General features: G+C 40.9%; 1 protein-coding gene across 6 annotated transcripts; it reads right to left on the reverse strand.

Moving 5' to 3' along the window:
• Window positions 1–4,031: 4,031 nt before the first annotated feature.
• On the reverse strand, window positions 4,032–7,183 carry LOC118546099 (uncharacterized). Of its 6 annotated transcripts, none has more exons than XM_036108743.2 (4): window positions 6,868–7,183; window positions 5,918–5,986; window positions 5,559–5,628; window positions 4,032–5,213 (listed from the first exon to the last, which is right to left on the reverse strand). In XM_036108743.2, the coding sequence occupies exons 1-4, from the start codon at window positions 6,894–6,896 to the stop codon at window positions 4,218–4,220; spliced, it is 1,164 nt and encodes a 387-aa protein (XP_035964636.2). In that variant the 5' UTR covers window positions 6,897–7,183; the 3' UTR covers window positions 4,032–4,217. The 6 variants fall into 6 exon arrangements, with proteins under 6 accessions (XP_035964636.2, XP_035964638.2, XP_077921579.1 ...); XM_036108745.2 differs by lacking the exon at window positions 6,868–7,183 and adding an exon at window positions 6,520–6,726 and having other exon boundaries at window positions 4,032–5,218; XM_078065453.1 differs by lacking the exon at window positions 6,868–7,183 and adding an exon at window positions 6,508–6,726 and having other exon boundaries at window positions 4,032–5,218.
• Between the last annotated feature and the right edge of the window lie 10,782 nt (window positions 7,184–17,965).

The following is a 17,965-nucleotide window of genomic DNA, read 5'->3' on the forward strand; positions in this document are numbered from 1 at the left end:
CTCTCCAGCCTACAGAGCACAGACACACAGAAATTTTCAAAGATGCTTGGTGACCCTCTCACTACTGCATTTCTTAATATTTTAGAGCATGTCTACACAAATGTCCCTATTTGATATTTCAGGATTCCACTCTTTCCTTACTTGCATCCTTACCTTATTGTAAAAGCCATAGCAGGTAGAACATTTTATTGGCAGTGGAACTCTGTGACACTATGAGTACCCAGACTTGGTCCTCAGTTTTATATATCATAAGACGAGGGACTCCTTCAAACATGTCATGCAGGTTTTCTAGGGTTCTACATGTGTTTTCTGTTGTATTTTCATAGTTTTTAATTTCCTCTTTTCCCTATGCATACTCTTTAAGACCATCAGATAACTCCACAACTTTTTGGATACTTATTTTCAACACAGTATTTAAATGACACATCTGTTTGATTTCCCAAAACTTTGGATTCCTATACTTCATTCCATGCCACCAGTGGTGTTAATTTGACTGTGATACTATACATGCCATGTACCAGTGAACCTCTCCTAACAGCTGCTTTCCACTCTCCTTACCCCCATTGTAAGGAGGTTATTTTTCCCTCTTCAAATGAGCAACCCAATTCCTGTAGTAACTTTTGGTATTTACTACTGTATCTGAGAAGTGCATGGCAGAAAACGGGGGGCATATTCACATTAGAAAATGTGAGAGGAGTTTTTTTTTTTTTTTTTCCAAAAGGACAATATACAATTGTGTGGGAAGAGTATTTGAGAACCACAAGGGACAGTGCAATACTCCGTGGCTAGTAAAGGTAGGATTATCAGCCCTAGCCCTGAAAGACAAAGGGAGAGAGGATTTACTAAAAGTTGGAGACACATAGCCTATGTTGAGAGGGCCACCTTACAGAAACCTTTGGAGAAGAGACTCAGTGTCTGGTGACAGTGCAGGAAGCAAACTGGGAGGAAAAGTTCCTGACCACATTGTTCACTGCTGGTTCCCAAAGGACAAGGGAGTCCTTTGATGTAGTTCATACAAGTCAGACTTCCCAGGATACAGAAAGGGAGGAGAGTGAATCCAGATGAGATGCAGAGATATCCAGCAACTGGGTGAGAGTCATGTTAGTAGTAGTCAGTGAGAATTGTGCCTGCAGTGAGAAAGGGTACACCATTGGCTTTATTTACATTGTAAGGAAGAGAGTAAATGGTATATTGTTATTAGAGGGTCAATCCAAATAAGACTGGGATTTGTCTGAGCTCGTCTACTGAAATAAGAAATGTACCTGTTTAGTACTGTCCTATCAAAAAGGCATTAAAGATAATAAGAGTATTGTTTTATAACCACGGGTCTGAGAAGTTATGGATGCTTTGTACCAGCTTGTTGTTTATTGGTAACAACAAGGTTGATTATTTGCACCTAGTCTTGGTGAACCTTCCCACCAAGAGCGCTCTGCTGTTGAAGCTAGCTACATAGCAAGAATATGCCTACATAACCAGCAGTGTAGGAGAATCCTGGACAGAGACTCTATTTGTGCTCTCTGGTTCCGAGGTATTCTGTGTACACATCAGTGGTTCCTGGTCCAAAAGAAGTGCCTATTGCCGGGGTTCGTATAGAGAGGGCAGACAATTGGAGCTTGCACCTGGCCACTCCAGACCCCTTGTTATGAGACAGTTTTTAGCTGTGACACATATCCTTAATGTTGTTGCTATATTGCATCTTTTTTTCTGCACTAAACTATGGATTTGCAAGCACTGACATTTGGAGTCCCATGAGTCTTCTTTAGCAATGGAACTCTTTAACTGCTATAGTTATCATAGCATCTGAAGAAGGAACTACACAATACTATGAGATGCTTTCCATTTGCCTTTTTTTCTAGATCTGATTTGCTCTAAAGACACTTTCAGGTTCTCTTCAGTAGATATATGAATCCTTGCCTTTATGTATTCTTACTCCCAAACTTTGTTTTACACCTTAGAAAGACCTTCATCTCCCATCTCTCTCCAGAAATAGATATTGCAGTTGTTTTCTTCTGCTTACCTATTGGTGGTTCACACTTAATATGACTGAGATCATAATGAATATATAAGTCAGTGGACATCGGCCTTTAGGATGAATCAGAATCACATAAGAAGCAGTAGATCTGAGGTAGGGGTCAGGAGTTCACATTTTCAACAGAGTCCCCTGGTGATTCTGACATGTGGCAGACTAGCACACTTCAAAAACACGCAAGCATTAATAAAATGAAATAGGGTTAAATTTGTGGTAATACACTTCTACATGGTGTTCCATCTGGAACTGCAAGTAAACCCTGCCAGAGAAGTTCAGTTATTTACCTAGACAAGACATTATCTGGGGTGAGAACTCCTAGTTATTATTATTTATAAATTTATTAAGAACCTATGACTTGTCAGACACTGTGCTAGGCATTAGAGGTACTAGGATGGAAAGGAAAGATTGCGCTTTGAGAAGCAGAGTCCAATGCAGTGTTTCTCAGTTTTTTAAAAGTGTCAGTCCACAATCATAAATACATTTTTCATCACAACTCAGGGTGTACAAATATACATATATATGTAACTGAAACACAATTTTCACAAAACAATTCTCACCCTTCCTACCTGTGATGTGATATAATCTGATTATTTACTAATCTACCCTACTTCCTTAATAAATTGTAGGTCTTGACTCACTAAATTTGTTTTAGGCTCTATTAGTGCAGGGAAGGTGGAACTAAAGTTTAACACAGTTAACACAGTTTAACAAAGATAATCTGATGTATATCTTATGTAGTACATGTATTTATTCTTCTAGTCACATATTTCATGTGAAGGTGGGAGTGGGGAGGCTAGGTAAGGTCTCCTTAAAAACAGTGCTTCTCAAACTTTAATGCATACAGAAATCAACTACAGATATTGTTAAATGGAGATTCTGATTCAGTACATCTTGGATGGGGACTTGAGATTCTGCATTTCTAACTCTCTCTCAGATGATGCTGATGCAGCTGGTCCACTGATCACTATTTAAGTAGCAATGCTCTTAAAACCTTAAGTGTGGGAAGGTGTGTTAACCTTGTAAGGCAGGACCTGGCAAGAGTTTCCTAGGAGACAATTTCCTCTGAGGAAAGAGGAATCAAGCAGACAAGGCACCGACAGATGAAAAAACTGGTGTGTGCCCCTCAGATTTTATTCCAGCCTCCCATATCTGAATCCAGTAGAGAGATAGCTGTCTGCAAATACATACTTACAAAGCAACAAACACAGAAAGGATTGTTTTGCTTAAAAAAATCTGAAATCCATTAAGGGCCAAAGTATTACTGAGGTGTTAACCCACTTGGGTAAGCATAACTTTGTCACCTTGAGGACACCAGCCCATCAGCAGCAGTGAGACCCTTAAGAGTGTGCAGAACTCATAAGAAGAGGCACAGTGTCCAGAAGACATGGCAGTACCCAGGGGAGGATGGCACCCATCTTTTGGCCTTATTCCTGAGCATAGGTGAGCTGTACCTTACCCTCTTCCAAGTGTCTGATGTGGGGGGGGGGGGTCTTGGTCCCTGCTAGTGTAGGGGAAAAAGTAGAAACCAGACCAACACAGCTCACATACTCAGCACCTCATCTATTCCATCCGGCAATCCTGTGAGGCAAGTATTATCCCCATTTCACAGATGACAAGACTGTCTTTTACAGCAATGGATCTGTCATAACTGCTGGTTGATTCCTCTAAATATGAGTCCTAGAGGTATGTGAGTTTTACATATTGTTTTAAGTTCTGACAAGAATTTTAAGTGTCTCCATTGCCTTCATAAACTCACTGAACAGATCTTTGTATTTCTTTTGTGTATTGTTTTTTTATATTTTAGTATTTCTTTATGAGAAAAGTAATCTGTGTTCTTTAGGGAAAAAATATGAGTAGAAAGAAAACAAATAAGTCACCCACAGTCTTATAATTCAGAGAACCACTGTTAACCTTTTGGTGAACAAAAGTTTCTATTTTTCCTGTGCATAGAGGTACTATATAAACTTATGTGTTTTTTTACAAAGTGGACTGATTCTATAGATGATATTATAAGCTACTTTATTTTCCAAGAATTAGAACGACTTTGCAATGCACATGGGTGAAAAATCTCCTACTGGTAGAGTGTTCTAGTTGGATCAAAAGGCTACTGATAACCAGAGTGACAGCTAAAGCAAATTACTAGCATAAGGTTAAAGCACAGGGCCTGGGCAAATGCCTGCCAGGGGCACTACACAAAAGGAATGTCTTCAAAGCCCCTCTGTGGGGCCCTGCACCCACCCCTGAGTTCCCTTGGGCCCCTCGGGTGGAAGGGGTCCTGTAAACTTTTTTGCATCCACATAAACCCCCCCAGTTTCTGTCTGGTTTTCTTCACCTCATCCTCCACCCTGGCCATCTCGTCAAATTCTCTTATCATCTCCTCATTGCTCAAATGCATATCGTGTATGGCCTCCTTATATTCCTTGAGGCACTGAGCCAGCCCCTTGTTGGTTTTTCTTTTGGCCTTCCTGGGTACATCATCCCCAGCTGGGCGCTTTCCCGCAGCCTTTGGTTTGCTGGCTGGCTTTTCTTCTTCTTTGGGCTTTTCCTGGCTCTCTGGCTTTCCCTCATTCATTGGCTCTGATTTTTTCTCACTCTCTGATTTTTCTTCTTTTGGCTCTCCCTCGCTCCCTGGTTCTCCTTCTTTTGGCTTTTCCCGGCTCTCTGGCTTTCCCTCATTCATTGGCTCTGATTTTTTCTCACTCTCTGATTTTTCTTCTTTTGGCTCTCCCTCACTCCCTGGTTCTCCTTCTTTTGGCTTTTCCTGGCTCTCTGGCTTTCCCTCATTCATTGGCTCTGATTTTTTCTCACTCTCTGATTTTTCTTCTTTTGGCTCTCCCTCACTCCCTGGTTCTCCTTCTTTCGGCTGTCCCTTGCTCTCTGGCTTCCCCTCACTTGTGGGTTTTCCTTCTTCTTTTGGTTTTCCCTGGTTCTCTGGCTTTCCCTCATTTACTGGCTTTCCCTCTTTTCGCTTTGCCACACTCCCTGGCCTTTCCTTGTCCTTTAGTATTTCCTCATTTTCTGTCTTCCCCTCATTTTCCAACTTTTCCTTGTCTTCCAGAGTACAAGCTAATTCTGGCTTTCCCGCATCCTGTGGTGGTTCATTGTATTCCATCTTTACTTGGTTCTCAGGCATTCCTTCATTTGCATCGCAGAGTTTTTCCATGTTGAGATTCCCCTCCTTTTCCTGTCCTGGGAGCGGGAGGAAGAGTAGACAAGGGAGACTGAGGGCTTGGGGGTGGAATGCAGGTCTGGAAAATAGTTACATATCTCCCCTTGTCTGAGTTCCCTTAACCTGGCCTGGCCCTCCAAGTGTGTCTTCAGCCATACTCCTTCTCCCACCATTCCTCCCACACAGGTGAGCCAACCATTTCTCTCTCAGGCCCTGACATTTTCTCTTTGTTTGCTTAGCGTGGTAAAGTGTAAATGTGCTGGGAGGTGGGTAGTGGGGTTCCAAATTCTGCCCATGCTCTACCCTCCACACTCCCCACCACTCTGAGTCCCTGTCCAGAGACCCCCTTATTTCACTGACATGCGGAAATTCAGAACAGGTAACTCTTCCTTTTCTAGCCTTGTAGAGTGCTGACAACAAACACAAAGAACTGCAGACAGACAGGAGAGAGAGACTGGGCATTCAGTAGATGCACAAAGACTCTGGTCCCTTTTCTGAATCCCAGCCCTCCAAGTGTCTACCCCACCATTCCTCCCAAACTTTTCCCTGGCAGGTGCTACCACCTTCTGCCATCCTTCAGCGTGGCTGGGTGTGTGCAATATATATGGTGGTGGGATGGGCAGTGGGGAGATGGGCACTGGTGACCTCAAATTCTGGCCAGGCTGTGCCCTCTACACCCCCCACCATTCCTGTCCAGCACTCTGCCCCCCTTCACTGACCTGTAGGGATTCTGGACAGGTTCCTCCTCCTTTTCTACACTTGCACAGTGCTGAGGACAGACACCAGACCTACAGACAGAGAGTGACAAGGGCAGCGACTGTGCACTCAGCCTACTGAGGTTTCCTTCCTGAATCTGGGCCCTCCTCATACAACATTTCCCTCTCCTACCTCCCCTGAACCCCAGCCTCCATTACTTTTCAGGCCTCAGGCTCCAAGCCAGGATGCTTTCCAAACTGTTTGGGTCTCTGTATCCCCCTCCCCTGAAGGCAAGCCCCCACCCCCACCCCCTTTCCGCAGAGGTCAGTATTTCCGTTTAGGTGCAGAGTGTGAGAGGGGATTATTTCTAGAATATGTCTACATTCCACTGTCGCACTGCAGGGGCGCCCCCCCCCATTTCAGGTCCAAAAATTCATGGAGGGCGCACAGGAGGGGCGTCGAGGAGGCGGCGGGGTGCTCCCTCCCCACCTGCCCACGTCCGCACTGAATCCCCCTCCCCACCGACCTCCCGGACCCCTCCCCGCCCCGCGCTGCTCACGGATCCTACTGCCATCCACCTCCACCCCAGCCCGGGGCCGCCAGCAGCGCCCACCTTCACACTGACCTGCGGGGCCCGGGGCAGGCCTGCGCCTCCTCGGGCTCGCCGAAGCCCGCTCGCCCCTCGCCCGCCGCCCGGGCAGCTCAGGGAGCTGGTTCCGCGCGGGCGACGGGAGCGGAGGGCGCAGGGACCGGACCGCAGGGCGGGCGAGCGGGCGGGCGCGGGGGCTGCTGCCCACGTCGGCGCCCAGCCGGTCACGTGAGCGCCGCGTCACCCGAGCTCGGTCCCCCACCCCGCCCCCTCACCCCCATCCCCAAGGGACCGAGCAACCGCACACGGTGGGGGGCGGGGTGGCAAAGGGGGAATCAAGGAGAGAGCAGGAGCCCGGAGGCTTCCCGACCGCAGGTGCTTTACCTGGCGCATCTCAGGTCCTCGCACAGCATCCCTCTGCGATGTACGTCATTGCCAGGTGTGACCGCTGATCACAGGGACGGTACCCGACTTTGCCAGGAGCGCTCAGCAGCTGAATCCCACAGGCTGCTTTCAAGACCGGCTCTGCCTGACTCCAGAGCCCAGGTAGTAGTGCCCACCGGGAAGCGGTGCTACCGCCTTGAGTAGCTGTGTTCCTGGGCCTCTTCTCTCAGTCCACACGTTCTCTCTCCCTGAGAGATTTCTGTTCATTTCCCTCTAAGCACAGATGATTCTCAAATCTCCATCTCCAGGCTATTTCCTCCCCTTAGCCCCAGACCCTTTTTGCCAACTGTCTATTGGATACCACTGCTTGAATGTCCCCGAGGGACCTCAAAATCCATATACCCCAACCTGCTTTCAGCAACTTTCTTCTCACCTTCTCCGTTCACTTCTCTTCACACTTGAAACTTGCACTCCAATATTTGACCTGTTCTCATGTAGAATGTCAGACAGGCAAAAAGAAAAAAAAGAAGCATTAAGACATTTTTTAAAATGCACCGTAGATGTATAGATTCATCATAACCCTTGGTTCACAACACTCTTATTAGTAACCCATGTTTGTCCCTTTCCCTCTTTCACATTTATGAAACCACCACCAAGCCAGAGAACTAGAAAATTGCCAATATTGTAGCTTCTACTGTGTATTCTCTCTCTCACACACACAGAGTATATGTGTGCATGAGTGTTTTTATGTGTAAATATGGGAAACCTCCATTTCTGTTTTGATTTGCAAAATGCCACATCTTGTTTACACAATTTTGAATTATGTGTGTGACACAACCAATTTAACTATTTCTGCTGCATATTTCTTATTTAGCAAAACATTGATCTTTCTACAACATTTTTCTCCACCAAAATGTATATTCGCATTATCACCACATAACAAAAAATACTATCCTCAATGTTGAATTTTTTACTGAATTCACAATATCATTCATAACAAGGCTGGATGTTTCCCTTTCATGAATATGAACTTCAAAAGCATTTGATCATTATTGTTATTATTCCATAAATTTGACTAAAATAATATCAAATCACTGTTGGTATTAAAAGATTTTCTGTTTTAACCATCTGATGATGCTGATTTTAAGTTATCATCAATAAAAATAAATAAATAAGCTATCATCAATAATTGTTTTCTGAGTTCTTTTGTTAATAGAGTCAACATATTATCAGCTATCATTCCTGTTTTTAAACATGCACACAAAAACTTGGAATTCAAGATTTGTGCAATTAAATTAGAAGAAAAATAATTTTATTTAAATTAGAAGTTGTGTTCATACAATGAAAAGTCAACACAACTGCATCTGTATGTACTAAATTAACACATTCTTCTTAAAATAACTACTACCTTCTGAAGTAGATGCAAATGTTTCTTCAGCAAGTTTGTAGATTTGGGTTTTCATGAGATCAATAATATCACTATAGTCCCCTTAGTGCATAGTAAATGCCAGCAAATGTCTTGTGCAAGTTAAATAAATGTTTATCCCCAACTTTCTTAAGAAAATGAAATTTGTTACTTAATCTTCCATTCAATATGCACTTTCATTTCTTATTGAAAAATTAAAGAATCATCCCAACAATAAAATAAATATAGATTTACACAGTGTGATAAATGACAAAACCACTGTACCAAGATTTTCATGTTCCACAGTAGGACAGCTCAGCCTTTACTTCGCACACATTTCACATACACTTAAACCCATAATTTGCCATGTTTTTCTCTGATCTTATTGTCTGATGGGCTGGCATTTTCATGCACTCTGGGTGTCCTTGGCATGGATCATAGCCCAACTAGCTAGTCATACATAACCAGTGGAGGTAGCAACATCAAATGTTCTTCTCACTCCCACTTAAAACAAAAAGGAGTTAGCTCTGCAGCTGCTCCTGCATGAGTTTACTTCATTTTACCAGGGACGACCCTGCACATTGTCCTTGAAATGGTTATGTTAATTATGTTGAATTGGGAAAGAAACATTTCAAGCGTGATTAAATTAAGAATTTTGAGATGGGAGGGTATCCTGGATTATCCAGTTGGGTTAAAAATACAATTACAAGTGTCCTTTCTATGAGGGAAAGAGAGGGAGTTTTTACTACAGAAGAAGGCAATGTGACAACTGAAATAAAATGCTAAGCTTCCGGCTTTGAAGATGGAGGAAGGAGCCAAGATCCAAGGAATGTAGCTATAGAAGCTGGAAAAGGCAAGAAAAAATGGATTCTCCCCTAGAGCCTCCAGAAGGGAAACCTCTCCTAGAAACCTCCAACAGCTTTGATTGCAGCCCAGTAAAACTGATTTTGGACTTAATGGAACACTCTTGGAAAAGAATAAACATGTATTGTCTTAAGCTTTCAAGTTTATGTTTATTTGTAACAGTAGAACTAGAAAACTAATTCAAGTAAACAAGGTCTACTAAACCCATTCTGGCTTATTTTAATGTAGATATCAGTAATAATAATACATTGTTTAAAAATGAAGATATTGGACAATTGTTAAACTACAAGGGATACCAGGTCAACAGGTAACCCTTCTATCAAGGAAAAACCAGAAAGTATTTTTATCCTAGAGCCACTTGCCTAGTACCTGGCACATAGCAAGGGTTCAACTGGGTGTGTTTTCTTAGTTCCCTAGACAAGAAAAACCATATATGTATATATATGTATATATAGACAATGGTAGATTTACATGTAGTTGTGAGAAACAACAGAGTGAGTTATCTTCTGCCCTTTACCCATTTTCCCTCAATGGTAACTTGTGTAATTACAGTAAAATATCACAAACAGAAAAATAACATTGATATAATCCACTGACCTTATTCACATTTCACCATTTTACATGCAAATGTGAGCATTTGGTCATATGACATTTTATCATATGTGTTTTCCCAGATGGGATCTCACTAACCCCTACATCTATCTGAGAGATGTTACCCCCCCCAAGAAAAATGGCCAGCACAGGGGACATGACATAATCAAGCCCATATGGTATGCCTGGCCCCCGGGTGTTCTACTGCAAAGTTCTTTTGCAAAGCCTCTTCTTTCTTGGTCACATTAGACATATTATTCTTGAGAAAATAATATATCATCAAAAAGTGGTTTGGAGAATATATGAAATAAAATGAAAGGGGTGATGGTTTTCTTTTTCAAACCCTCAGAACTGATCCAGTGTTTATTTTCCTTTTTTCTAAATTAGCAGAGAAATTACTCTAGTACATAGAAATGACTATGCACATAGAATACATAGAAATTATACATAGTGGAAACTTGTACATTTCCCTTCCATTTAACATTTTCACATGATAATTATGTAATCATGTTATTTGGGTTATGTCAAAGGAATCTCCTTTAAAGGAAGGATGGATGTGAGAAAGGAAGGAAACTAACATCAGTGAAGTACAAATGTAACATTTGCTGTGTATGACACTTGAAATATTTTGCTTTTTTAAAGATTTTTAATTTATTTGATAGAGAGAGAGAACGAGAGAGAGAATGAGAGAGAGCATGAGCAGGGTGAGGGGCAAAGGGAGATGGATAAGCAGACTCCCCACTAAGCAGCTGAGCAGGGAGCCTGACAAGGGGCTCCACACAGGGCTCCACACGGATCTCAATCCCAGGACCCTGGGCTCATGACCCGAGCCAAAGGCAGAAGCTCAACCGACTAAGCCACCCAGCGCCCCTGAAATATTTTGCTTTTTTGCTCTTCACAATAATTGTCTCATATAGGCATAATTATTCCCATCATACAAATGAGAAAATAAAAACTCAGAAACGTGTAATTTTTTAAAAAATCTTGCCACTAGTACAGAGATGACAAAAAGGCTAATCCTGAGCTACTAGTCTCCTCAAATAACACGCTACATCCTTTTAACTCTATGATCACGCAGAAGTGTTTTTGAGCTGTGTATGTTCTCCTTGGCAATTCATGCATGTATGGATGGATACTAATACCTTTCTTTCTCTAAGTGGACATTTCTAGTACATATAAGCATCTATATCTCAGAAGAAAGATCTAGAATATGGTGTTTGGCTGGAGTGTCTGGCAAATAATAAACACCCAATAAATATCTGTTGAAATAATGAATCTATGTATCAGCAAAGGATATTATCCTCAATGCCTTAAGAGCCCCTACAACAAAACAGTAAAATGAACAAAATTTGTAAATAGTGCACAAAGAAAGTGCAGATGGTCAATAATTACAAGAAAAGTTCTCACTATTAATTTAACAAATGCAAATAAAAGCATCGAAATTACCTGTTATCACCTATCACCTGAAAAAATTAAGTATAGAAAGAACTCAATAAAATGGAGGAAAAGTTCATGGAAGAAAAAATTTTAAACTGGCTCTGTGTGTATGGGGAGAGAGAGAGAGAGGGAGAGGGAGCGACTCAATTTCAGTACAAATCACAGAAATGGGAAATGGAAGCACACTTATCAGTTAGAAATGAATATTTAAATTTATTAATTATTCTGATTCATTAAATATTCTGATGACACCAGGTGTAGAGGTGGGATGAAGAAATGAGAATTCTCACACACTTTTTGAAAGATTTTAAATTATTGAAATCAAGTTTCAGGGAATATATATGTAAGCATGTAATGTAGGGAAATGTTCTCATTTGTAAAAAAAATAGGCTGGTAAGAAAACATTCGCTATTGCCTGAAATAGAAAACAAAAATGAATAAAATAAAAAGCAGTCCAAAATCCTTCCTATCATCTATCTCTCAAGAGAATATATATATATATATATATATTCTCTGCCCTCCTAATACTGGATGGCCCAGGTTTAATTTAATTCTTGGACCTCATCACTTTTCTATCTTCTATTACTTGATAAATAGTTTCAACTAGTTCATGAAATATATATAATCATGATTCCCCAAGTGCAGATCTCACTCCTGAAATCCAGGATTACATTATTTGACTTTTTCTGCAATTCACTCTTTTCCCTTTAAATGTGTTTTAGAGAACTTTTCATTAGCTAATATGTTTCATAATTTATATAAATTTTATTTGTTTTAATTTATTAAATTTATTTAAATATTCTACTTTATAAAAATTTAGATTGTTTCCAATTTTCTTTTCCTCTACAGCACAGAGTTATACTACATTGCTTACCCTCCCTTGTAATTAGGCGAAGTCCATGTGCAGCAAGAATTTTGGTGCTTCCTATTGCATTTCTTTGGCACACATCCACAGCTGTCATGGACAGTTCCCTGTGAGCTCACACTGATGGCAGCAGTGTCCTACCTTAAGCAGGCCACCTTCATTCACTTTCCTGCTTCAAATTCTTCTCATTAGCTTTAAGCAGTCCTCTTAACCCACACAAATCCATCCCCGAATTGGATGGGAATTAATGCACCCAGAAACTAGTCTTAACCAACAGAACATGGAGTGATGAATAAAACTTCCAGCCTCTCAACCTTTGGGCAGACATTTCTGGGAGTCATTTTGTATACCTCTCAGAGGTCCCAGCCAGTCTTAGTCCCCATTACTTAACTACAGCTGTAATGTGAATAATGCACCAATATATTAGCTTTATATCTTTCTTGACTCCATTCTGGCTCCTACTTCACTGTCGCTTTCTAGGATCACCTCCCAAATAAACAACCAACATCTAAGTTCTGCTTTTGAGTGAATTCAAACTAAAACACTAAGTAATGGAATGTGAACAAAAGTGATGCTTGCCACTTCTATACCTGACCACTAAGAGCCTCCCAAGCAATACACCATTCCCTTGCTCTCTGCCAACAGGAAATTGATCACAGGACTCTGAGGCTCAAGGGAATATCAGGGCCACAAGATGGAAGGTCTTGGGTCCTTATATCCCCACTTGCAGGAAAGGTATCCATGACAACTACTTGACAAGTAATAGAAGTGTTGGACTGTTTTATGAGAGAAGAATAAACTTCTATTACATTAAGCCAAAGAAAAATTAGAATTGTATGCTATGCTATTAACCTATCCTGACAAACACAATTGGGTACCATCTTTTTCTCTCAGTGGCAGTTTCAGAAGTTAAAAGTCATTTCTCATTGTTTTCTTATAATGAGAATACAAGCATCCAGACAAAGAGAGCAAATATGTCTCTGATTTGTCTTGAGTTCAAAGGTTTGGGGACAGAAATTCTCTACTTTCTGGGGTGATTCAGAAGCTCATAAGAGCTGCTCAATATCATGGCTATGAGCAGACAGACCCTAATCCAGGTACCCACGTTGGGAAGACAGGCTGGTCTTTGACTCACCTGTTGATCTCAGTGAGAGATGGGTACCAGGACAGCAAGTCGTGCTTGCCCAACTGTTGCTCCTGGACTGCTTGCTATGTTTACATATTTATAGGAAAATCCTGGACATGCCTCACAGTCACCAGTGGAGTCCTCAGACCAGCCGCATCACACCAGGATTTCAGCTGTCTGCTACCTTCCTGAGAGGCAAAAAGCTAAGAGCTATTATAATTTCTTTGTTGCACAAATACCCATTTTGTTTACTAACTAAATATATATTGAGTTTAAAATCGGTAGTATTCCAATAGAGGTGTCTCATTAACTCTATAGTGGAAGTAAGAGGGTAAGAAGGGACATGAATATATGGGAAAAGAAAAGGATTAAATCTGAGAACAGAGAAATCTTTCACATTAACTTTTAAACTTGCTCAACTTTCAAAGCATTGAAGATTTTTTAAACCCTCTTTGGACCCCTCATCACCATTCAGCCACAGAATATCTCTGTCTCTCAGTGCCTATCTCTCATTATCTCTGTATTTACCTTTTCCTCTCCCTTTTCAAAGTTCCTGAAAGCATTTTCTGTATTCCCTGTTAACATTCTTTACTTCCAACTGACTCATTATCCCACTGCACTATGGCTTCTGTCCCCATGATTGTAATGAAAGTGGTCTCATCATGGTCACAAGCCACTTTTTTCCACTAGGTCCACCAATTTTGTATGAATATATTAACATACTGAGTGCTACATTTAATGAGCTCCTAAAATATGCATGTTTGTGCAGACAGCTTCTGTCACTTAACACCAAATCTTTGATATTTTTTTCAGACTATGGAGCATGAGGTGCTAGATGCAAACCCAGCCTGTACTGCTCCTTAACTATGTAGTCATGGATTAAGTTCTTATTCTCCCTGCCCCTCAGCTTTTCATCTATAGAATGAGGATTAACATCATATCTACCTTAAAATGGAACTGTGAACATAAAATGACTCGATACACAAAAGGCTTTCTTTTGAGGTCCGCTGGCATGGAAGGTGGATCTCCATTCCTTCACTTTCAGTCTGGGTGTGTCTTCAGGTTCAAGATGAGTCTCTTGTAGACGGCATATGGATGGGTCCTGTCTTTTTACCCAATCTGCAACCCTGTGCCGTTTTATGGGAGCATTTAGGCCGTTCATGTTGAGAGTGATTATTGAAAAATATGAATTTATTGTCATCATGTTTCCTGTGAAGACCTTGTTTTTATAGATTGTCCCTGTAAATTTCTTTTCTATATCACTCTTGGGGTCTTTCTCCTTTTATAAAACCCCCCCTTAATATTTCTTGCAGGCCCGGCTTAGTGGTCACATATTCTTTCAGTTTCTGCCTGTCTTGGAAGCTCTGCATCTCTCCATCCATTCTAAATGACAACCTTGCTGGATAAAGTATTCTTGGCTGCATGTTCATCTCGTTTAGTACCCTGAATATGTCTTGCCAGCCCTTTCTGGCTTGTCAGGTCTCTGTGGATAGGTCTGATGTTATTCTGATGTTCCTCCCTCTGTATGTAAGGAATCTTTTACCCCTAACTGCCCTTAAGATGGTTTCCTTGGTTCTAAGATTTGCAAGTTTTACTATTACATGCCGGGGTGTTGGCAAATTAAAACAATAGTGAGATACCATTACACACTTATTAGAATAGCCAAAATTTGGAACACCAATAATACCAGATCTTGGGGAGGATTTCGAGCAATAAGATCTCTCATTGATTGCCGTAAGAGCACAAAATAGTTGCAGCTTTAGAAAGTTTGGTGGTTTCTTACAAAACTAAACATACTCTTCCCACATAATCCAGCGATCACAGTCCTTGGTGTTTACCCAAAGGAAATAAGAACTTATGTCCTCACAAAAACCTCACACAGATGTTTATAGCAGCTTTATTGCCAAAACTTGAAGGCAACTAAGATGCCCTTCTTTAGGTGAATGGATAAACTGTGGTATATCCACACAATGGAATATTATTAATCCTTAAAAATAAATGATCTATCAAGCCTTGAAAAGACATGGATGAACTCTAAGTGCATATTAGTAAGTGAAAGAAGCAATTAGAAAAAGCTACATATTGTAAAAGTCCAACTATATGGCATTCTGAAAATAGCAAAACTATGGAGATAGTTAAAAAGATTAGTGGTTTCTAAGGGTTTGCTGGAAGTAGGGGGAGGATAAATAGGCAGAGCACAGAGGGTTTTTAGGGCAATGAAAATATTTTGTATGATACTGCAATGATGGCTATATGTCTTATACATTTGTCCAACACATAAAATGTCCAACACCAAGAGTGAACCCTAAGGTAAACTATGGACTTTGAGTGATTATGGTGTGTCCATGTTGGTTCATCAATTGTAATACATGTACCACTCTGTTAAGGGATGTTGGTAATGGGGAGGCTATGCATGTGTGGAAACAGGAGGTATATGGGAAATCTCTGTACCTCCCAGTCAATTTTGCTGTAAACTATTCTTTAGAAAGTATACTTTTCATTTTAAAAAAAGTTAATGTGAAAGAGCTATCTCATCTCAGATTTAACCTTTGAATATGTCATATATTCATTTCCCCTATTACCTCCTTTTTTCCAGTGTAAAGTTAATGAGATGCCTCCAATGGAACAGTGGAATGGAATTTACTCAATATATACTTAGTTATTAGTGCATGAAAGGATGGGTACTTGGGTGTCAAAGATATGATAATAGTTCTTGGATTTTTGCTTCTCAGGGAAGTAGCAGATGGCTGACGTCCTGGTGTGATGTAGCTGGATAATGAATGATTTGAGGACCTCAGCACTGGTGACTGTGGGATGAGGTCTGAATTTTTCTGTAAATATATTAACATATGGAATAATGCAAGAGTAGCAGTTAGGCAAACACCACACCTTGTTTCCCTGGTACAATCTATCACTAAGCTCACAGCTGAGTCAAAGACAAGCCTATCTTCCCAGTGGGGGGGAACTAGATTAGGATCTGCTCAAAGGAATGATGTGTAACAGCTTTTATGACATTCTGAAACACTGAAGAATATAGAGAACTTACCATCTCCAAAACTTTGAACTCAACGCATGTCAGAGAGATATTTTCTCCCTTCCTTTATATGTCTGTAATTTCCTTAGAAGAAACAATGAGAAATGACTTCACAATGCTGGCCTTAGCCCAGAGGCTTAGCCAGCTCTTAACTGCAGTGTCTCAACATTTAAAGGGCCATTGAAGTCCCACTACATGACTTATTGTCTGAGCCATTTACCCTTCGGGACAACTCTTTGATGAAGATATCAGGTATCATGAGTCCTATTTCACAGATAACCAAGCTGAGACTGACAAAAGAGTCTAAGTCACTTCTGCAGGTAAGTGCCAGAATAGGAATGAAGCTCCATCCCTTGCCCTCCCTAGAGGACACAGAGCAGACTCCTTTATAGAAGATGGGCTTTAAGGACTGGAGAATTGGTTGGATCACACTCCCCTGCTATTGTGGCCTTGTGCATAGTCACTTAGCAACCCCTCTGGGTGATGAAGATGACAGAGGAGATGGAATCCCATCCCTTGTGCCCTCAGACATGGGTGGTGGGCCATATCCATTAGCTGATCCCTGAAATGTTGAGTTGGGCTGACTCTGGGGAGTCTAATTGATCAGAAAGACAATGCTCTCATCTCCTGATCAGCAGTTCACTCTGGAATCACTCTAAAGTTGTTTCCATTTTGTCTTGATGCCTCTAGCGCTCTGAATGCTCTCATCTCCCTAGAAGCTGACAGTACATGGTCCCCACATTTTTTCCTTTTTAAGTAGTACTTGCATTGTTTTTAAGTCACACTGTTGAAATTTAAAACACTTTCTAAATGAAAAATAAAACACAAAGAGTTGTATTAAAATGGGAGAAAACATTTATAAACTACACCTCAGATATTGGGTTAATATCCATGATTTGTGAAGCACAGTCAGTAACAAAATGACAAACAACTAATTTCAACAGATAATTCAAATGAATTTATAAAAGACCAATAAATATGTTAAAATATGCTTAAATCACTAGTGTCTTAGGGTTCTCCAGAGAAATGGAAACAGGACATCCATTTATATATAAAAGGAGATTTATTATGAGGAATTGGCTCATTCTATTATGGAGGCTGAGAGGTCTTATGGTCTGCCATTTCCAAGCTGGAGACCCAGCACAGCCAGCGGGACAATTCAGTTTGAGTCCAAAGGCCTAGGAACCTGGGAAGCCAATAGTGAGACTGAGTTTTTAAAATTTTTTTTAAAGTTTATTTATTTAAGTAATCTCTGCACCCAACATGTGGCTCAAACTCACGACCCCAAGATTAGGAATCACATGCTCTTCTGACTGAGCCAGCCAAGTACCCAAGGGGAAGCCAATAGTTTAAGTCCCAGTGTGAGGGCCAGAGAAGATGAGATTTCAAGCAGTGCAGCAGGAAGCAAAAGGGATGAATTCTTCCTCTTTTTAACTTTTGTTCTATTCAGGCTTTCCACAGATTGGGTGAGGCTCATCCACACTGGAGAGGACAGTCTACTAAGTCCACCAATTCAAGTACTAATCTCATCGAGAAACACCTTCACACATACACCCAGGATAATATTTAATCTGGGTAATCCATGGCTAGTCAGGTTAACCCGTAAAATTAACCCTCAGAACTTGAACTAATAAGATGCAAAATAAATCCTAAGAAGAATATTAAGTGGAAAAGACAAGATGCAAAAGAAGATGAGAAATGTGATTTCTCTTTTGGAAAATGTACAGGCCGCTCATGGGCAGTAGGTTTGAACATGGAAACCTGAGCAAGGTAAAA

This window comes from Halichoerus grypus, chromosome X (genome assembly GCF_964656455.1).
Source record: "Halichoerus grypus chromosome X, mHalGry1.hap1.1, whole genome shotgun sequence".
NCBI classification, from domain to species: Eukaryota; Metazoa; Chordata; class Mammalia; order Carnivora; family Phocidae; genus Halichoerus; species Halichoerus grypus.

Coding starts and splice junctions, on each gene's coding strand:
- LOC118546099 (XM_036108743.2), bottom strand. CDS start 6,896: ATGCTGTGCGAGGACCTGAGATGCGCCAG. Junction 5,987..6,867: donor GAGGACCTGAGATGCGCCAG/GTAAAGCACCTG, acceptor CTCTGTCTGTAG/GTCTGGTGTCTGTCCTCAGC. Junction 5,214..5,558: donor CCTGTTCTGAATTTCCGCAT/GTCAGTGAAATA, acceptor CTCCCAGGACAG/GAAAAGGAGGGGAATCTCAA.